This window comes from Anopheles ziemanni, chromosome 3 (assembly GCF_943734765.1).
Source record: "Anopheles ziemanni chromosome 3, idAnoZiCoDA_A2_x.2, whole genome shotgun sequence".
Classification (NCBI taxonomy): domain Eukaryota; kingdom Metazoa; phylum Arthropoda; class Insecta; order Diptera; family Culicidae; genus Anopheles; species Anopheles ziemanni.
In genome coordinates, this window is record NC_080706.1 from 90,205,707 (window position 1) to 90,227,995 (window position 22,289).

Below are 22,289 nucleotides of genomic sequence, written 5' to 3' on the forward strand. Positions count from 1 at the left end.
TTTTTATTTTTCGTTGCACCCCTTTTCCCCATGTGGAAAAACGACTCTTCTTCCGTAAAGCTGCGACGTAAAACGTCTGCCGCTCAAGTGAATTATTTCATTTCTATTTATCTCGCACTCGGCGCGACTGTATTCTGCCATCGTGGTTCGCTTTCGTTTTTTTTAGTTTTATTTTGGAGCCACCCTAATTGGTCCGGTTTCGGTACGCGGCAATCGGAATTCCCACCGATTTGCGTTAAAGGATGACGTTTACATAGCGAGGGGTTTGAAATCTGGCGACCTGTCACCCGCTGGGTTGGCGGTAATTTACCCTTTTTCACGAGTGCTTTTCCGGGTCCTGCTTTGCAACGGGATCGGCGCGATGGTCAAGTACGTCGAGAGTGCTAATTGAACCCGCGACTGTGCAGTTTTGTTAAAAAGTTTGTGTTAATGTAAGCTCAAGAAAATGAGTGCAAATAAAATACCATGATGAATCACAGGGTGGATTAAGTAATTAGAAAGGATTGAAGTCTTATTTTATTTATGAAGATAAGTTGCTGTGGTAGAAAGAAGATAACCTTTGTTGGCATTAAAACAAGTCAAGTGAATATGTTGTGATTTGTTATCATTTATCGCTAAATCGTAAAAATCTAAAATTTAAAACAAAACTAAATAAAGTTTTCTATGTTATAAAACAAAACAAAAAAAGGAATTCCCTTTCATATTGTAAATTAACGATAGGTTTGTGGGATTGAATATGTTACTTATGTTAAAAATTAGTTTAAAAGTTTTGTTGTAGCAACAATTTTTCAATGAGCTAAAGTGATTTTGTTGTGAAGTCGTCTGCAAAAGTGAAAGTTTTATTCATTTTACTTTTATTTTTCGTAAAGGTTACGTACCTTACAACGCCGTATTTGTACTTTCGAGTGAAACTGATTGCTCTAATATTAACCCCGAACTTAAGCCGGTTTATCGTGAACCGTCTGCTTGCAATTGGCTGCTCAAAAAACCACGAATCCGACAGACCACGGGACGCCAAATCGCACTCAGAGCTCGCCCGGCTCTGTTTAATTACATCCGTAGGACGGCAAAGGGTGCCAAACACGTGCCGTCGGACGAATTTTCCGAAACTGTGAACGCGAAATTGAATCCACTCCAACTGTCGGCGCAACTGGTTTCTGTTTACGGGCTTGTCTCCCTCCCGACGAGTTCAAACATGGTGCAGCACTTTGGATGTTTGGTAAACATGGCGTCGACTTTCGGTGCACAAATCGAAACTAATCAATCGTTTCGTAGGTTGAAATCGGGCGCTCTCGTCTCTGTTCACTAGTGCATTGGCGTGTCTGGTTAGTGTCGGGTGGATTGGATTCAATTTTCAAAGTAGTTTTGCATTTTTTGATGGGGAAAAAATGTTAAAACAAGTTGAGAGAATTGTTCATGAACATATTATTGAGATTAGATCATTTTTACTTCTACACGTCTGGTAATTAAAAACGATAAAAATTTGATGTCGCTTCCAAATTACCCTTGGATGTAAAACACGGTCATTTTACCGATTTAAGACCCATCGAGTTATTATCGATAAGCAAACGGATCAACTCACGCGTGGGCAAATGTTTATCTGCCAGGAAATCAACGCTTCTCGGAAAGGGGAGGTTTCTTTTTGTTGATAAACAATCGGTTGGTAAACCCTCTGCACCCCTCCAAGGGTGGTGATAATCCATTTTTCGGAAACGTTTAAAAATTTCCACCGATCGATATTCGTTAAACGAGTACGATTCGCATCGAACAATTGGTTTTCCGACGCAAAACACGGCTCAAAAAACCATTCAAATGGTATTTATGATATTGGCCAGCCATTCCGTCTGGGTGTCTGCAGGTCACCCGCCGCTCGGTGGCCAAGGGTCGAAATTAAACTACATGAATTGAAGTTTTTTTTTTTGCTTGTTTACGCTTTATTTTACACCGGCCACCATGCACCATTAACCTATTTTGTAATCGTTGGAATGACAACGAAATTGAGCCTCGAGGGTGATGGTTTCGCGCGCCACAACACACGCGCACACACCCCTTTTTTGCGTTAAGGGGTGTTGATTTTATTTCTGGTAGTGACTTGACAAAATCTTCCCGAAATGTTGGAACACGCCAGGTGAGAAGGCGAAGGCTCGACAAATAGACGGAAAACGATGCGGAAGCAATCCCAAACGTTGTGCAATGTTTAAAGAGTGGGTCTTTTTGGCTATGAGTCACACAATGTTGTAACACACACACACCCTGGGTGAGTTGCCATTTTGTTTTTGACGTTTTCCGTTTGTTTGCTTTGCATACACCATTGTTTCAAATGATAAAATTGATTCATGACCCGTGAAATATGTAAATTGACCAGCTGATCAGTTTTCGTTTGTATTCCCGTTTTGTTTGACAGAACGGGTAGCTTAGCTTAGGGGTTTTTGCTCGGCACACTCACCCTGTCTTGTCTGGTATTTGAGAGGTATTTTTTTCCCAATCACAATCCATCGCATCTCAAGTGGCCAACGGGCAGCAAGTGTGAAAGATAATATTTGTACGGAACCCGTCAGATTATGGTGATAAGTGTTTATCGACGAATAAAAAAAAAGTGTGGTGGGAGGGGGGAAGACGTCCGCACGGTGGTCTCCTCCTTGACAACCAATTCGTCATCGATGCGCCGTTCGACATGCGGCCATTATGTAACGATTGTTTTCAATTGATATCACTTACCGTTGCTTGGCTTTTTTATTTAAATGCTCGCAGATTATGAAGTGCGATGAGTAATATGAACGTTGGAAGATAGCGTCTCTGTCTGTTCATTCGATGAATCACTGAGGGATTTTAGGTTAGCTGTGGAATACTGAAGCTTAATCGTGTGTTTGTTATCTGATATCTTTGTGTTCTTTTTTACGGTGACAAAATAATGTTTATATTTATTTATTATATTTATAATAGTTGTGGACAATACTATTCAAAAAATATTCCAATACTTTTTCTTATTCTATTCTAATTCTAATACGATAAAACTCCATTATACAGGTCAAAGATACGTATTTTAGAAATAGCTTTGGTATATAATTTAGTACTAACCCAAAGTTTTTTCATCTTGATAATGTATAAAATTTAAGTGTTTCTTTTCTGAATTACAAGCAAAGTAGTACAACAAACTTTTACAATAACTTTGCTTGAACTTTGATATCAAAAATTTAAACTTCGATTTACATAAAATGTCCTTTGTTCATTTTAAAATTGATAAAAGGAACTGTTAAGTTACTGATTTTCTTATTTGGTAATAATTATAAGGTAAATAAAATAAACCATGTGTTTTTCTCCTTATTGTGAAAAAGAATTTAGGTTAAAAGTACGCAGCATAGTTAAGCAACATTTATTTCATTACTGATATCCATTTCTGTAAATAGCTAATTGTTGATTGTACTTCAAGAAAAGCTACCATCGAATCTGATGAAAATAGCTCACGGGTTGAATGTCAACGGAAACAATTCCACCACCGGAAATGGGATGCTCTATTTGCAGCGTACTTCAAAAATAGCGTCAATAATGGGCGGAAAATTTGAACCAATTTTCCACCAACGGCTCGTTAGGGTGTGTGTATCGTTTACCACCGCGCGAATGTACCCGTTTATGAGCCGTTAGCAATTTCCTTACGAGTCTTCCTTGGAGAGGGGAAAAGCCACCTTACATGTTTCCTTGGAAAAGGGAGAATTTTTCTCAAGACGAAATTACCGAGGTTCCCAACAGCAACAATCTCTAGAAAATCTTTACTTTCCCACGGTTCTGTCTGGCAACTTGGTAAGCGTTTGTTTTTCGATGTAAAAGACCTTTTCCTTTGCGCTTTCGATTCCTATTCGAATTTTGAACAATCCCTTAAAACGACCCTCTTTTCATTAGAGCAGCAAGTACGAGGAGGAAAAACTGGAACCGGTAAAAAAAACACATCCCACCCCGAAACGGAAGCTCACCGTATTTTGTTTACAGATAAGGTAATCAGTAAAAACACGCAAGATCAACGAGATAAGCGGGCGCTAGTGATGCGAGAAGGAAAATTGTTTTCCACCTTTACCGCGTCGCTCCTAAGGGAATGCTTTCGGACCTTTTTATCGAGTTGGTTTTTCTTCTCCGCTGTTGGTCGGAAATGATAGCTTTACTGGTTTTTAACCGGAATTGTTTGACTTTTATTCCACCCCACCGTCGGAAAGATTCCACCCGGATTTCCCTGCGTTGGGCAAACTTTTTTCCACTTTGAAGCGGTCCGAGAGTGAAGCTCATGTTTGCGTTGGTATGGAACGTAAGCGGTCGGGTTTGCTTGCGCCATTTCCACCTGCTTCGTCCTGTACGGAGCTAATGGAGAGGAAAAACTGTGCTCGCCAGCACTGCACAGTTTTTTTTTCCTTGCATCCCGTCGTTTCTTCAACCGTGGCGATAATGATCTCGTCACGAGCGGGAAAACCGTTATTGAAAAGGGATGAAAAGCGCCCCCAATTCGGTCGGTGTGCGACCGGTGGGGGTAATGGCCCGTTTTGACTGTTTGACTTGTGAAGGAAAATATTATGCGTGGAAACCGTTTAATGTTTCCATTACGCAGAACGATTCTTATCGAAACTTTTGCAAGCGGCGAACCGGTGCGAGTTGTTCTTGTTGACTCAATTCCGGACCGAAATGCGATTTGGCGGTTTTTTGTCACTCGAAGCGAATAAAACACCAGGCGCCTCCATGGTGGAAAATCTTGTTTGGTGTGTCATAATTTCGTTTTCCCCCCGTTTCGGTCTTGTTTGAAATGCTTTTCAATCATAATAAACCCACACGGGAACCGTTGCAATATAATTTTCCAGCAAAGGAGTTAAATATATCGATGCCAAAACATTTTTCAATCAACAAATTAACGTGCAATTTTAAAGCCGCCGAAACTGGATTAAATTTCTAATAAATTTTCCCTGAACAGAAGCTGCGTGAAAACATGGGTCGGCCGCTTTTCCGCACCACGGAAGGACAATGAAACGGCCAAAGCTATTTGCCAGTCGAGTGCACACTTTTCTGCGTCATTTTACTTTTGCGACTTTGCGACCGTCTTTAGCAATCCGTTTCGTTTGCATGAACCAGAAGAGCTTATCGTAACCGGAAATGTTTTACGGGGGAGTTTTGCTTTGTGTGCTGCCGATGTTCTGTTTGGTTGTGTTTTTTCCAGTTTGTCCGAACTGGGTGGTTATTTTATGCCTTTGTGGTTTTGGGCATTTAAATGAGGAAAAGTAACCGCCAAAGGAAAGTTAAAAAATGAGGAAATTTTCATTCGGTTGTTTGAAGATTTAAAAAACATTATTGCTCAAAGAGAATGTTGTTCTTTTCACCACATTCTTAAGTTTTTCACTTGCGTTTTTGTTTCTTTACTGTGTAAAAAAATGAATATTTTTAATTTTTTTAACTTCAAAGTATTTTTTCCTTGCTTTTCTTTCCAGCTGTCACTGAAAGGTCAGACAAGGGCAATGTTACACTCGGGCGATGGTAATAATTAGAGCCTCCGTTGATCTTCAGACGCAGAAAACGACGGAAGGAAAGGCGGAAAACAATAAAATCGTCTGCTTGCCTGAGGACCACCCCACAAACGGGCGGAAGATGAGATGAGCGGGTGGTTGGTTCGAAGGGAAACCAAAATGGCCACCGCAGCGTCGTTTGTGGTCGCATTCTAGCGTCGTCCGGGTTTGATCCTTTTCCTCTGCGCGGGGGACAACAAAGGTACGATACGATTGATTGGGAAATTCTTCGTTGGAAAGGAAAGGAAGAAAAGTGACCGATTGGAACACGGGAACAGCTTCGTGCAGACATTTGATCAACGGTTGACGAGTGCCAATCGAAATCGAACGATGGGAACGGAGCCGACGGGGACAACGAACTCTTCGGCCGGTTCGGGTGGATCCGGTTCGCGGACGGCTCGCAAGCGTGACTCCTGGCACACGACCTCCCCTCCACCGTCCGCCGGCGGGGCCAACGGGACTTCGGGGGGCGATGCCGGCCATGATGAACCGCCCGACGGAAGAGAACCTGCCACCAACGGGAACTCGTCGGGCGTCGATGGTGGGGGAGGAAAGAAGCAGCCACTTTCCGCCAGCACCACGGCGACCACGGAAACGATGGCTCAGGTGCTGCCGAGCGGCAAGGAGCGGAGCATGGTGGTGGCGTTGACGGGCGAACGGCGGCGGGAGACCTGGAGCCAGAAGGCGGAGTTCCTGCTCGCGGTCATTGGGTTCGCCGTGGATTTGGGCAACGTGTGGCGCTTTCCGTACATCTGCTACCAGAATGGAGGTGGCGCGTTCCTCATTCCGTACTGCATCATGCTGCTGTTCGGAGGACTTCCGCTGTTCTACATGGAGCTGGCACTCGGTCAGTTCCATCGATGCGGCTGCCTCTCGATCTGGAAGCGTATCTGTCCGGCGCTGAAGGGTAAGTACTGTGGAAATAAATAACAAACAAGAAGTAAATGGAAAGGTTACAAATTAGATGGTAGATGATCGTAAGAAAAACTCTCAATTAAAACAAAGGAATAATGTTTTGGGAAACAATAAAATTGTGGAAAAATACTACTAAAGAATGTGAGAAATAATTCGTAAAAGATAGACTAGTACAAATAAACAAAAAAATACGCCAACGCTAACGAAAACGGACATAAAAATAATAACTATAAACAAACCAAAGATAAGAACAGTTAGCTAAACTCGTAAAATCTTTAATTTGTCTCTGTTTATTAATATAGAAATTCTGAAAAAATGTGATTGTGTATTTTATTGAAGTATAAATATTTGTGTAATGTGATGTTTATTAAATAAAAACAGAAAGTTGTCGTTAGAATCCTGTTAGATCACAAACACCTTGTGAGCCTTGTTTGTGAACAATGTGAATTCCTGTGAATTCAACAATTCAATGATTTATTTGGATAGCTGGTTATGTTAATTGAACCGTACATGTCTTAGATAAATTATGTATCATGGTATATACAGTTAAAAAATTATATAAATAGTAGGCAAATAATTTTGTTGTATCGATTGTTTTGTGTCAATTTTTCCACTTCTTTCAAATGGAACATCATAATTCTCTAATTAATGTAATCTGACTTGATTGGATACAACGAAAGATACTTGTTTTTTGTATGGTTAAGAAATGTTGGAAACAAAAATGTTGCTTTTTGGTTTTGTGGGCTTTTTGGGTTTCTTTCAGTCGGTTTCGCTTGTGTACCTTCCGAGAAAAACTTACCTTTCTTGGGGATGGAACAAAAAGGTTTGGTTAGACAGTAAGTAGAGCAACATTAACTGGTGGTCACTTGTGATTTTACCTTCTATTCGTTGCTATCTTTCGGACCGTTGTTAGATGTTTTGAAGACATGATAAAAAAAGGTCCGTTTGTCTTTTTTCCCCCCCACAATACCCCGCAAAACCGTACGTGACAATTTAATGTTTCGCAGGATCGATCGGCGCAAAAGTCCGTCGATTTTCCGTGTGTTCCGCCTTTCCGGTGACGCGATCCGGTTTCAATAGGAAAGCGGGAAATGATACCAATACGCAAAAAAACGGACCAAGATCGGTAACAGCTATGATGGTGAGCAATCAAGCATCGTAGACAAATCAGTAGGACGAGGAATGTGGTACGGACTTGGTTGGGAAAATTGAAAAGGAAAAAACGGGGAAAAAACGTACACAACCACATTCATACAGGTTTTGCAGACGCAAACGCACGTGCCTACGGTATAATGGCCACAATTGCTTTGCCATCCGGGCTGGGGCGCACCGGAAATCGGGAAAGAAATCAGGAAGTTTTCCCCCAACCCGGGCTTTCCACCGCTACCGGCATTTGAATGAAGGTGATATACACTGTTGCAGCCTGTTGAAGGTTGAGCGGGCGAGGGAGGGGATGAAAAGGGGTGAGAGAATCACTCATCATTTAGATGATTTCCCTCGCTTTGTCGCCGCGTGGTCCTTGGGTTTTCATTTTTTCTTTTCGTCGCTTTTTTGCTCACTTTGTACGATGGACGAGGATGTTTCTTTCCTTTCTTCTCGCTCTCTCTCTCTCTCTTTTTTCTCGGCTAGACCTGCTTTGATTGCCGTGGTTGTTCGCAAAGCATTCCCGCTGGAGCGTTGAAGAAATATCACACCCCGGCTTTTCCGATTACTTGCTTTCAAATTTTTCTTTCTTTTCATCACGCAGTAAATCAACAAATCAACGACACGAATCGACGTTCCCTTTCCCCGACTCCACCATCGTTCTCAAACGTTTTCCCGAACGTAGCAAATGTTGAAAACATTTTCGCTTCACATATCACCTCTGCGGGAAAACGGGCGTGTGTTGGGAAAATCGGAAGTTACTTTTCGATGTGCAAATATCAAGGGTACCTACCGCAATGGCCACGGGGGCTTACAAAGGGCGGTTCACCTGCTACACTCGACGCGCCGATGATCCTTTTGAGAGGAAAATCAACCTCGAAGGATGGCATGGATAATCTCACCCACTTTCCCCAAGGCGTTATAAACGGGGCTGTGGGGTTTTCCTCGCTGATTCCGAGAGTAAATAGCACCGTTCGATGATATTGATGATGCTGCAGTTTTTATCACGGTTCATGTCATGGAACTTTATTTTTTCCTAGGGTTGCATGTCGATGTTATCAATATGGTGGAAAAAACTATTTCGAGCATCAAATTATATTTTATTTAAAAATGTTTTGGTTGTAAGAAAGATTTCTCTGCTCTGCTATTTTAGTTTTATAAAAAAAATCAGTTTTCTTGTCCCTTAAAACACTGTTTTTTACTCTTTTGAAGAACAACATAACGTATGAAATGTTTTCCAACCCATTTAGTTTTTCTCTCCTCGTAAGAAGTTGTCCCTTCGTTTATATATTTTCCCCTTAGTCTGTTCAATATCAGTTTTTGCTGAGTTCTGCTGAATCTTGTACGTTATCTGGGATAGTTTTATATTTTATTAAAAATGTTTTGGTTGTAAGAAATATTTCTCTGCTCTGCTATTTTAATTTTACAAAAAAATCAGTTTTCTTGTCCCTTAAAACACTTTTTTTTACTCTTTTGAATAACAACATAACGTATGAAATGTTTTCCAACCCATTTAGTTTTTCTCTGCTCGTAAAAAGTTGTGCTTTCGTTTGAATATTTCTCCTTAGTCTGTTCAATATCATTTTTTGCTGAGTTCCGCTGAATCTTGTACGTTATCTGGGATAGTTTCGCATGCTCGTCTACAATTGCCATCATCATACCGTATCGTACACTTTGCTCAATCTGCTGCAATCGGAAAGGGAACCGTCATTTTTTTTTTCACTGATTTTTCCCCCAGCATGCACGGAAGTAAAATCCTTCCTTTTACAAAAAATAACCGAAGGAACAGCAAGAGGAACGAAAACGGTGTTCCGCACGGAACAAATCCGGGTTATCGGGCAGATTATGTTGCGTACATTGCGGCCCCGGGTAAGCTCGGGGGCAATAAAACACGTCGCATAAATATGCGAAGGTGTAATCGGAAAAGCCCGAACGGAAGCGGGGACGCTCGAGTGTACAAAAACTTGACAAGTGCTAACGATTATTGGTTGAAGTTGTGCTGCTGTTACGTTATGGTTTCTGTTTATTTTTTATTCTTTTCACTTCTTTTCATGCCTTCCGGCGCTTGGGCAGGGGATCCCGAGAGAATCGAGCGGTGGTCAATGATTTTTCAAACGATGCCACCAAACGACTTCCCTCAAACGCAACCCGTTGGGCCGTCTGGAATTGAATGCGTTCGACAGCAACAGCCTTGTCGATTGTGGAATTACAGATTATGTGGTGGGATTTTTTTTTGCATTTTAACCAAAGGAAAACGCGTTTCTTTTATTGAAGTGGTTGATTGTTATGACTGTGGTTACGAAGCGGGGTTTGCTGGTGGTCGGTTTGGTGATTTTTATTTACAAGGATTAAGAGGCTAATAACGAATTAGTAACACGTGTTCTGACAAGATAACATGACATTTTTCTAGTCACATCTTTCAGCACACAACATATATTTTTAATCCCAAGATTCATAATGTTCTAGTGGTAGTTCTTTAACAGTTTTGGTTAAAGATACTGTGTAAGGGTAACAAAATAGTCAAAATTTTTAAATATTGAATGATTTTTCTTCTGTTTGTTTTCCTAACGAAGTAGCAATATTAAATGTAGTCTTTCCACCAGAGAAAAAATAATTTAATCAACTTACACTCAAGCACAGTTTGTTCTACCAGCCTTTTATTTTATGTTACATTTTCAAAGGCTACATTTTTTTAAAATTCTCACATATGGACAGATGAGTTCGAAAATTATATTGAAGTAGTTTCATGCATAAACCCCATTACAAAAATGATATGGACCAATAAATTAATAGTCAATTTTTATAGAATCTTCTGATTCAAAACAAATCTTACAGAAGAATAAAGTAAGCAAATAAGGACCGAACGATAGAATTAATCGAAAAGCATAGGAAAAATAAACTGGAAGCGCAACATCTTGACACATAAACTAGGCCAAATATATCCAGAAGTTGGCATATGACGTCATGTTTTAAACTTTGACTACCTTTCCTTCGTAAAGTTTAATCCACATGATCAGCAAGCGGGAAAGACCGTTCAAGAGGAGAAACGAAACAAATTTCCCAAAGAACGGCTTGATAATAATTTGAAATTGTTTTTGAATAGACAATTTAGCATCCATTTATCACAACCCGAACCGAGGGTTAAGATGGAGTCATCCCTCCGGGCCGGAGATACACGGGACAGCTTTCTTGAGCTCCCGCACCCGGATGGTATTGATTGCGAGGATTGAGAGTTGGAAAGAATTAGATTAAATTTTTGCCACCCTTTTGGACGGTGCTGGAGACAGGATGTGGGAAATTCAGACGTCCTTTTGCTTCAGAACGGCTCGCACGAGCGTCTTGAAGGATTCTATCGAGCCGAAGACGTACTCGAAAATCAACGACACATGACATGGGATTACGGAGATTGGCCGTTGCTGCCTGTTTCTTGCTGGCACAGCTGAGGCCGATGGAAAGTTGTCCGTCACGCCACTCAAATCCCGAGGGCTCGTTACCGGCCTGTGACCTCATCGTCGGCGTGGTGGTGAAAAATTAATTTCCAACATCTTTAAGATGTGCCAATGTCGAGTCCATGGGAAAATTGAGCTACGGAGACAACAAGTGACAATTATGCTGCCATTTGTGAACGAAAGGGGAGAAAAATGGGAAAATCCTTTCATAGCATCCGACCAGGAGTAACTTTCCCTCGGAGGGTGAAGGCCAACGTGCCCCTATGTATCGGGCTCTTCAGAAAGCGGGACAAACTCGGGCGATAACGTCATAAACAATGCCGGGTTTCGTCGGCTTCTCTCGAATCAGGACATCGCTGGAAGGAAACCCCCGGTAGAGTCAATGATGATGGTTGAGCTTTACATTACCGCGTGTGTAAAGACCCTAAACGAAGCTAAAGTTCTCGTACTTCCAGCAGTTCGGGCTGCTATAAATTATGACTGGCGACGCGAGTCGAGTGACAAAACCCGACCGAGGCGAGATGACACGGTTTTCCGTCGCTTCGGACTTCGGCGACTCATGCGGGTGGTTGTGAGTTTGCAAATTAATTTTCCAACCGCCACCCTGGCGACTCCTCTTCGAGGATACTCACTTCCGGCCGGGAGCCAGCCAACCTCGGTAGCTTGCGAGGGTGTGTCCGCTATTTGCGTGCCGCATTTTTGTATTTTTCAGACCATTTTGTTCTTTACCTAAACTCGCTCCGTCATCCACACAACGACACACGACCAATCGGAGGCGCACAGTGATTGCCTTCTTTTACGGTTTGTCACGAGCAATTAACTTGCGGAACAGAAGGTCTTGTCTTTCGAACCGTACGACACCAAGAAGCTTTCGGTTGGACGATAAAAAGGCGATCCCAGACGTTCCGTCTTCAGAGCTCGACTCTGATTAATTGCTATCGGCAGTCGTATTGTCCGTCGGGAGAAGCGACTCCGGTCCATTTAGTGATTAGTAGCAAATAAATAAACACTAGCGCAGGCTTTCCATTAGCAAAACACAGTTGGCGTTGAGGTTGCGAAAGGTAAAGTGAAGACGAAACCAGCGAAGGAACGTCGACACAGGTCGGGATCTCCATCCGATAAAACATCGAAGTACCTAACCTCACTCCAGCAGCGTGCAGATTTATAGTTGGAGGCTTGTCAATCTCTTTAGAGTGAGAGAAATAAAACGGGAACTAGCGAAGGAAAAAGCTAGTTCCATGCACCACCAACCTCTACTTGTTGAATCGATGGTTGGCAAATGGAGATCCTTGCGTTTACTATGCGGACAGGAAGCAACAAGTGTCCTACATAGTGGCGAGAATGAACCTCAAGAGGGAAAGAATCCGCACCGAACCGGCAGAGTAAATCCCACTTCGGTTTTCAGAAGTGCCAACCCAATGGGACGTGGTTTTGAGGGCGAATGAAAACTGTTTGTAGTAGGGCCTTACTTTTACGCCAATGGAGGAGAACTCTTTTTCATTCATGCTACTCTACGCCTTTCGTCGCCTCTTTCCTCTTCTACCGGGGAACTACGAGTGTTTACTATTGTCTGAGAGCGGCATCAGAACTGGAACGAACATATTCTGCCGCAGAACTAATGTCTGTCCGGAAATCGGTGTAGAGAATAGAAAGGAACGGATTTAATCCACTATACAAACCTTAGACTACAGTCACAGAAAGATGTCATTACATGAAAAAGGAAGAAAAGGAGTCAATTCAACGTTTTGTTGGCGAATGGATTAAATTTGTGGTTTACGGCCATTGTGAGAGTGAGTTTTCCATTGGAACAGGAAAGATACTTGTGTAGGGTAACGATTTTCAGTCTTTTCCACTTGGATACAATTTAAAGTTTTTAATGAAATATATTAACATTCAGCAGTTCTTATAAGTTAAGCTTTGTTTTCTTCAGTATAAAGTTCTTAAATAGTAGTTCAAGATTTTTAAGCAATATTCGCCTTAAAACTAGATCCTATATAAAACCATCCAATGAATTTAGAAGCTGAAATCCCATAAATTGTCATTTTCAGGGGTTAAAATATAGAAATTTTATGCCCTTGGATTAAATGAAAATCATGCAACGTTCTTCTGATTGGCGACCGCATCTTCATAACAATATTATACAAATGTTGACTATAAACAAACCTGAGATCGACCTGGTCATAATGACCATTATTAATGCGGATTCAATAAAGTAATGACCCTTGTTCCTCAGCTTAAATCCAACACCGCTCAAATCCGGGCAACCCTCGAAAGGTTGAAGGACAACCGGTTGAATCATTTGGAAATAATTCTCACCAAAATGACTCCCCCGGGCGCACTTGATGGGGTCCTCCCGAAGAGGATATCGGTGAGACACATTTATGTACACGCACTCGATGGTTTCGAGCGTTGTTGCGGAATTTCAGAATTTAATGGCGAGCACACGTTTGTGGTGGATCGATTTACTCGGATGTTATATCGAACCGTGCTGCGGGGAGGGGAGTAGTGGGTGAGACGTTCGAGACATACCGGGGAGGGTGACAAGGTACCTAGATGGAATGGTGCAACGTCGTAAATCACCAGTATTGAGTGAAGGACACTATCAGATTTAATGCGTGACTGACCAATAACTCAATCGGATAGGGGGTAATATATTTTTTGAAAAATTCCATCCGAACCATCCGGACACTTGAACGTTTCATTGGAAAGAGGGGTGAGAGGGGATGTATCCGGGTGACGGTTTAACGGTTCAATACATCACGGGGTTCTTCTTCGACGATAGCGATTTACTCGGTTCTAATACTCGGTTCTTCCATTCGTCACAGGTGTCGGTTATGCCATTTGCCTGATAGACATCTACATGGGCATGTACTACAACACCATCATCGGGTGGGCCGTGTACTACCTGTTCGCATCGTTCAGCTCCGAGCTGCCCTGGACCAAGTGCGGTAACCCGTGGAACACCGATGCCTGTTCGCCCGTTACGGGGCGTCTAAATACGACCCTCACATCAACGACCACGGCAGCGACGACGCTTCTCTCGACGAACGCAGCCAGTTCTGCGACCGGTGCGACGGCACTGGTTGCGTCCGTGCTGGGCAACTCCACACTGGCCACTCCGTTCGCTTCCACCGCACATCAGCTGCATTACCACCACGAACATAACCTTCTAACCAGCACCTTACCAACGATGTTATCCAACTTCTCGTCCAGTACGGTGGCGGCGGTTGTCAGTGAAGTCGTGGGAGTGGTGACGGAAGGTCCTGTGCTGTCCAGTCCGGCGAGAGAATTTTTCGAGTAAGTATCGACATCGGAGTACAGGTAATTCTGCTGGAATTGTCGTAAAATACATGTTGTTCATGTGTTCACTGGTGCTAATAAAAAGGACTTTTTCCCGGATTAGTGGCGACATTTAATGACTTCCATCAGGTGTTAAGTTTTTAGGAAAAAGGTTTAAAATTTGGTATTGTCTACTCTTTCTTCAAGACGTCAGGTTCTGGAGCAGTACAAATCGGACGGACTGGACTTTATGGGCCCGGTCAAGCCGTCGCTTGCCCTCTGCGTCTTTGGCGTGTTCGTGCTCGTTTATTTCTCCCTCTGGAAGGGCGTCCGCAGTGCGGGGAAGGTGGTGTGGGTGACGGCCCTCGCTCCCTACGTCGTCCTGCTGATTCTGCTTGCCCGTGGAGTCACGCTGCCCGGTGCCGCCGAAGGCATCCGTTACTACCTAACGCCACAGTGGAACAAATTGAACAACTCCAGGGTAAGGTGGCGTCCTCTGGTGTCGCTCTCCGGGAAGCTCTTGATACTTTATATCTGATGTCTTTTTTCCAATGGAATATTATTATTTCGCTAGGTTTGGATTGATGCCGCGTCGCAGATCTTTTTCTCCCTCGGCCCCGGTTTCGGCACGCTGCTAGCCCTGTCCAGCTACAACAAGTTCAACAACAACTGCTACCGGGACGCCCTGCTGACGAGCAGTATCAACTGTCTCACGAGCTTCCTGGCCGGGTTCGTTATCTTCTCCGTGCTCGGCTATATGGCACAGGTGCAGAACAAGTCGATCGAAGAGGTTGGGCTTGAAGGGCCGGGACTGGTGTTTATCGTCTACCCGGAAGCGATCGCCATGATGAAGGGATCGGTGTTCTGGTCAATCATCTTCTTCCTGATGCTCATTACCCTCGGGTTGGACTCGACCTTCGGTGGTTTGGAGGCGATGATTACGGCGCTTTGTGATGAGTATCCGCGAACCATCGGCCGTCGGAGGGAGTTGTTTGTGCTGATTCTGCTCGGGCTCATCTACATCTGTGCGTTACCGACAATGACTTATGTGAGTATCAAAGTTTGGAGTCTTCCAAACAGTGCAATAATAAAAAAAGGATTTTGCTGGAGTATTCCTCAAATTTGATCGAAATTATGTTTCGGTATCGGATAACTTAGCATAATAATTTAGTTATCTTTCTATTAAATTCAACACATTTTTTTAAACAATGGTTTCAATCTTTTCTGGCATTTAAGTCTCCTTCTCAATTGTCAGTAAGCTCCGCCAAAACTTTGAATTTTTTGTGTACGCAAAAATGGTTTTCTCATCTTCCTTTTTTAATTGTCCCTTTAGTGTTACTTAATTGGTTTAATTTGTTTTCCCGCTGTTTCGATTCTGTTGAATACCATGAATGCATTAATCAATAAACAAATTACTCGTCGCCTGGTTGGATTGTAGAGGGTTCTACTTTTACAGGAGCGAAATTTACAAAAACTTTAACAAAAACCACTTGAACATACAACACAAAAACATTATTCTAAAACGATGTTTTCAACCATTCTTGGCGAAAGAAACCCGATGGCTCCTCCGTGCTCATCAAACATCAAACGTCGATAGGCTTTAGGTTTGGATGTAGAAATAACAAGGTGAACGATTTCAAGAGAAAAAAAAGAAACTCTACGACGAACTGTTCTTTCAATCGATCCGTGAAGGAACTGAGCAGGAAAAAGTCCGTTCCTTTCGAGCCCGAAGAGGAAAAACAGACCGAAAAGCAGGACTATCCACTTCTGCTTCACTTGAGAAAGGATCTTGAGAGAAGGTGAACGGTTTGGGTTCAAGGAATCGACGGTCAAGAAGCTAAAAGACCGCAACGGTACTGTAACCGTTGTGGTTTAAGTTGATGAGTTTGGCACTGATGGTAGCTTCTTCGCTTCCTCTGCAAAGAAGAGGTACCGAAAGGGAAACGAAAAATCAATTCCAATCTCAGCCTCGTGTAGCTCTTCGAGTACGATTTCTAATCGTAGCGAGGTCGGTATCGCTGGTGTCGACGTTCCATCGTACTGACCATCCAAGTGTGTTCTCACAACATTTGAATTGATAAGTAAAATCCCTCCCACCAACTCTCGCTCAATCATTGGACACTTAGCCCTGGGGGAGGATGAGTGATAAATAATGTTCCGGAGTTAATTCAATCACTTACGATACGCGCCTCCGATGTGGCACGAGGTGGAAAAACAGTTCCAACTGAAACAGGAGCGAAACGCCGAGGACGGTTTCATGTTTATATGCATGAGCTAATGGAACGCCGTTTAAATCTCCGCACGTGGTGTTTGTGGTCGGCGGAATTGTGAGGTTAGGAGTGTGTGCACCGAGTTGGAGGCGATTTATCTGACACTACATTCTTTCTACCACCTCGAAACTATCCTGCGTGGTGCTCCGGGTAGGATAAAGGATGGCCGTTTTCATGTCATTGCACGGAAAATGTATGGCCGGTCGATTCCGTTGGCACGCTTTATCTGACCATTGTAAACGGGCGTAATCGGGTTGTTTGGCGAAAGTCTGGAGTTGGCGAATTTGCAACAGAATTTATGAGAATCTTCCAAATGGTGCCTTTGAATTTTGGGTTGAGGCCGTGTTTCTTTGGTGTGGACATTAATGCTTATCGTTTATCTTGTGGTTTGTTTGCTGATTTAAGGTTTATCATCTCCTTTGAACGACCGAGCAGCCACTTGTTGGAGTTCTAACTATTACCTCTATTAGTACTCATTCCATTTCATACCATTGACGAAACATTTAAACTTTTCCACAGGGTGGTGTTTATCTGGTCAACTTCCTGAACGTTTACGGGCCCGGGTTAGCCATTCTGTTCGTCGTGTTCGTCGAGGCGGCGGGCGTCTTCTGGTTCTACGGCGTGGACAAATTTTCCGCCGACATCGAGCAGATGCTTGGCAAGAAGCCGTCGCTCTTCTGGCGCATCTGCTGGAAGTACATCAGTCCGACGTTTTTGTTCGTAAGTACTTACGAAGGCTGAATAAGGTCTAGAGTAACCAAATTTCTAAATTGTTTCGTTTTAGTGCATTTTAATATTCTCCCTGCTCGGCTATGAGGATATGCTCGGCGAGGAGTATAAGTACCCCGAATGGAGTGTCGCTGCCGGTTGGACGTTGACGCTGTCGTCGGTACTTTGCATTCCAACTTACGCGATCTTCAAGTTCTTGAAAGGTTCTGGCAACTGTAGAGAAGTATGTCACATTTCATTACTTTTAAAAAAACAGAGAGACACACTGAAGTTTTTGGAGAATTGTCCAAAAGTAGTTACATTTGTTTGACATTGAGACCCCAATTGAGTACTGAGTGGATTTTGTTATTCTTGTACGTTCCAGCGATTGAGACGCATATTCAACCCGGAACCGCTCATACCGACGGCCATTCCCGGCCAGCTGTACACCGGCACCTCCGTCTGACATGATTGCGCGGAAAAAAGCTGCATACGGCGCGGTGTCTTCGTGCGCCTCGATTCACCAACGAACTCCTGCTGTTCCCCAAATGTCACCATTACCGTCGCTAATCATGATCGTCGTTGTCGTAGTCAAACCAGTAGTAGTCATCGTTGTAGCCGCGAACCTAGACGAAGTAGAAGCAGTTGCAATAGAGGTAGTACTAGAAGTAGTGGCAGTAGTAGCAGCAGCAACGGTAGTATTAGTAGCCACGGTCATTGTAGCCAACATGGCAGTAGCAATAGGTGTCCTCTTGGTAGCCAAGGTAGATGCGCAAACGGTGCTGCCGGCGGAAGTGGTAAATATGATAGTACCGGTGCCAGTGTTCGTGCCGGAAATGGCTGTAGTTGTAGCAGTACTAGTAGGGCCCACCGTGGCCATTCCCGCCACTGTCGGTGCGATTGTGACGAGGCGTTTAGTCCCGCCTACGGTGGTGTCCCGGTAGCTTCGGCGGTGTTACTCCTCGAGAACGCCTGCCCCCGTTCCACTAGCAGCACCACTGGGTGCTATCCTTTCGATCTGTTTCAGCGCAGTTGTCCGGCACAAAAGCTCTCCCACGCCATCCCCTGTTACGCCGGTTCGACGACGTTGCGGGGAAAGTTAACGTTTCCGTTGGCCACCGAATGGTTAGTTTAGATCGCAAGGCACATTACTATTTCAGGTGAGGGAGGGATCTACCGCCAACCGTCCGTAGTTTCAGCCATCTACGGAAAGCGAGTTGCTTGCCAAGACTACCTCTTTCCTCTGAGAATAATCTGAAGTACTTCCCGGTAGAACTCTTGACGATCTTTGTCTAACTATTCACTTTGTGGATTCAAACTGATTTTTTTAACAACAACGTGAAGTCGATAACGTTTGGTATACAAAGGATGGATTAGAACAAGGGATGAATAAATATCATGTTAAAGAGAAAGCTCTTAAAAAGTAGCGAATAGTGTGACAAGAAAATAGGCAAAATTAGTAGTAACAAGTTGGAAACAAATTGCAAAGGCAAGAATGAAGAAACCTCCACGTTCGTTGAACCAAACCCTGCGACGGACCAGATTTTGTTGCCATCGGCTGCCGGACATAGTGCGCGTTGTTAGATGCTTTTATAAAGTTTTACATATTTCTAGCGATCGATGCATTTAATAGGCTAATTGGGAGGAAAGTATTTAAACAGATATTTATATCTCCGTATATAAACTAGAAATTTATATACATACAGATAGTGTTAGCTATATACCGTGTCAAGAGTATAACTGCTGAATGTGTTGCATAGTAGGACTATTTTTATGGAATCTAACCGTAGCCGTAGGAAAAATATATAACTAAAGAATCGAAAAACAAATCAAGCAGGAGCAGCTAGAGTACGTTATTCACTGTCAAACAAATGCTAGCCAAGACCATCGTTCAACAACAAACGAATAGGAAAACCACAATCTGTACAACGCGTCTGAGGACAAGGTGTTAAGAAAATGTTGAAGACGTTTACGTATTGCATATTTGTTGTAAAATGTTTGTGAAACTCATTTGCCTTACCATTTATACGTATTATTTGACTCTCTCCGTGTGACGAAATGATTGAAAGTGCTAAGGGAAATTGATAAATCGGACAGCAACACAGCCATTTGGTGTTCGATTTCCATCCACCCACCCGTATGGTATTGGTGCCAAAGGAGGAGACGGGTTAAAATTAGCAGAGGAACAGCATTTGTTGGAGGGCATTCGAATTTTGTTCAAGTCAGGTATAAACGTTTCTAAGAACCGTAGCTTTAGGACAGCACAAAACGGACAATAAAGTTGTATGATGATTTATTTGCTTTCATATACGTTAAAAATCTTTCTCCAAATTGTTGCTAACAGCTTCTGTATCCGAAAAATTGTAGTTTTTGGTATAAATAATAAAATGTTTGTGTTTGTGCACAGAAAATTCTCCAACGATTTTTGAACACATTTTACAGCTCTCAGATGGTTTAGAAAGTTTTTCATTTCTTCACGACTTGTTTTCCCGATGTTTTCCTCCTTCAAGTTGCGTACAACTTGCGATTTGTTGAGTTTTCCTATCCACAATCGTTGAGCACAACCAATAGCTTTGACGGAATAAAGCTTTTATAAGCTTTATTAAAAAAAGCTTGATCCAAACTACACTTCGCGAAATTAAAGCGAAACACAGAAGGTTCATAAATGTTGTTCAAAACACGTAAAATATGGTGCTTTAATTCAAGCCAAACTCAAACTAGGACAAGCAGGTGCGAAAGAATAAAGTAAAAGAAATTGCAGACATCCCGCATGTGCTATTAATCATACATCAACAAGAAATACATTTTCCCTTGCCTATCAGATGAAATGTTCAAAATTTTGGTTTTTAATAACAGTAAGACTTTTTTTTGCATAACAATTTTTAACTGATCGTCGTTAAATTTGGCAAAACCTGGTAAGCTTTCCCCGCAAATTGTGATTTTGAAATTTGTTAACAACTGGGTGCAGCTTTCCCGCAGCCGGAACGGATCGAATCTTTTGATTAAATTCCATTCTGAGATCCGGATCTCCAAATCCGAATTCCAATGCGTCATATCATATTGTCTTATCATATCATATCATATTACAATATATCTTACGTATTACATATATCCCGTATTTGGGACATTCAATTCCCAGTCGCTGGCCATGCGAGCTGTTTTATTCACAAGATCAGGTTTGAATTACCCACCACCAGCTCTACATTTTCGCCGCTCGTTTTTGGGGCGAAAAGGCGAATTCAGAAAACTGTGCTCTCTTTGCTTGACGAGAGCAATTAGAAAAAGTATAAAATATGGTCAAAATGTAGTAACACACTTGCGACAAAGTTATGTGTCTTGAATAGACCATTCGTTAGAGGGGTCATTTGTGGTAATCGGTTAAGAAACTAAAAAGTTATGCGAGAATTTGCTTTTATATCTAAATTGGAAATCAAGGTTGCTTTACCTTTTCGCCCGAAGGCGAACTCGTTTTCACGCAGGTCTTTTTCTCAAAATCAAGAAATGCTGGTTATTTTTTATTTTCGACAGAGTCGGGTGTTTTACAAAGACCATTCGTTTGAGGGGTCATTTGTGGAAATCGGTTGAGGAACTAAAAAGTTATACGAGAATTTGCCATTTTAAGCACTTGTGACAAGTGGAAACTTTTTGTTGCAAGAACCTTGGTCGTTGTTGGAAGCAAAATGCTTCGTCTACCTCGAATATGGACAGCTGATATTAAAGCAGTCTCGTTCCGCCCGTCGATGCGCTCGGACGTCTTTTTCGCGTGGTAAACCGAAGCCGCGGTCCGCATTCGCGTGTGTTGTGTGTTGTGAGGCGCGCGCGTGCGTGTGTGTTTGCGAGTGGTGCTCGCGGTGTGCTTGTGTTTGCTTGTAGTCCAAAATCCGGTTGTTGCTAGAGCAACGATTTTCCAAAGGTTGGTGCGCGAGTGGTGTCACGACAAGAAAGTAGGCAGGATTTTGCAGATAATTTCCGGATCCCATTCCTTGCGGAATCCTTTCCACGCATCACGCAAACCCCGTAGAGACAGGTGTGCGAGAGAGGGAGAGCTTTGCTTTGGTTGTGAGTGTTTGTGTACGTTATCCTTCGTATGCTTCGTCTTGCGAAGAGCCGCGCGAAGACAAACGGTCGTTGAATTGCTTCTTCAGAAGCGGCGGAAAAAAAGGAACAAAAGGACTGTGTGTGCGTGTGTGGGTGGGAAGATGTCTGTTGTTTGTGCGTGTCCGTTGCGCATAATTGTTCCGCCTTTCTTCCGCAGTGTTGCCTTGTGGCGGAAGAAGTTCCGAGAAAATCTGCCACCGATTTCCGCATTCCGAGTTGACAGGACTCCTCTCGGTTTGGCGTACGGTGCAGATGTATTAGGGATATCCTCTCGGCTGTCAAACCTGTTTTTCCTTTTTCCATCCATACTAACAGGATCTGTAATTGACAGGTGAACTTTTCAGTCGTTTGTAGTTCGCGTTAAATCAAACACCTTTTTATGGGACATTTTTGAATGAAATCTTTGCGTTTCAACAAGGAATTTACAACTTAACCATTGTCGCTTCTTGGTACTGCATTCCTTGAATATTCAATCAGTGTTCGATGAAGCCACGATGCTTGACAGGTCCGGTCTGTTGTGATTGTGGTGCACCGGATGGCGCTGAGTCTGTGGCGTGCGTATCCGGTTCGCGTACCTTTGTAGAGAGAAGGCACAAACAGAGAAAGAGAGCAAAACACAGGAGTATCAGGAGAATAAGCGTGTGTGTGTGCCAGGTGGCCATGATGTTTGGGTGAATGAGCTTCCACCCCCCTTCGGGCCTCTTCCACCGGAAGCCCACGTTGTATTCCGGTTTGCCACCGAAGGGTTCAGGGAAACCCATGCTTTTCGCTTCACGCCAAAGGAAATTCCTGTGATGAAGTCACCAAAAACCACACTCAGCACTCCGGTTCGGTTGGGAATGTTTTGGACCTTTTCGAGCTCGCCACCTTGGATGGCCTTCCTCGTCGGCTGC

General features: G+C 43.1%; 2 protein-coding genes across 2 annotated transcripts in view; both read left to right on the forward strand.

Moving 5' to 3' along the window:
• The first annotated feature begins 5,864 nt into the window (after positions 1 to 5,864).
• Positions 5,865 to 17,764, forward strand: LOC131288444 (sodium-dependent serotonin transporter). Its single transcript, XM_058317577.1, has 7 exons — positions 5,865 to 6,441; positions 13,867 to 14,338; positions 14,528 to 14,801; positions 14,895 to 15,368; positions 17,110 to 17,310; positions 17,375 to 17,542; positions 17,684 to 17,764. The coding sequence occupies exons 1-7, from the start codon at positions 5,865 to 5,867 to the stop codon at positions 17,762 to 17,764; spliced, it is 2,247 nt and encodes a 748-aa protein (XP_058173560.1).
• Positions 17,765 to 21,181: 3,417 nt separating this feature from the next.
• The window catches only part of LOC131287880 (putative polypeptide N-acetylgalactosaminyltransferase 9), a 79,009-nt gene continuing 77,901 nt past the window's right edge, over positions 21,182 to 22,289 (forward strand). The window contains exon 1 of the mRNA XM_058316968.1: positions 21,182 to 21,211. The gene's annotated coding sequence lies outside the window, so the exon portion shown is untranslated. The remainder of the gene's footprint in view (positions 21,212 to 22,289) is intronic.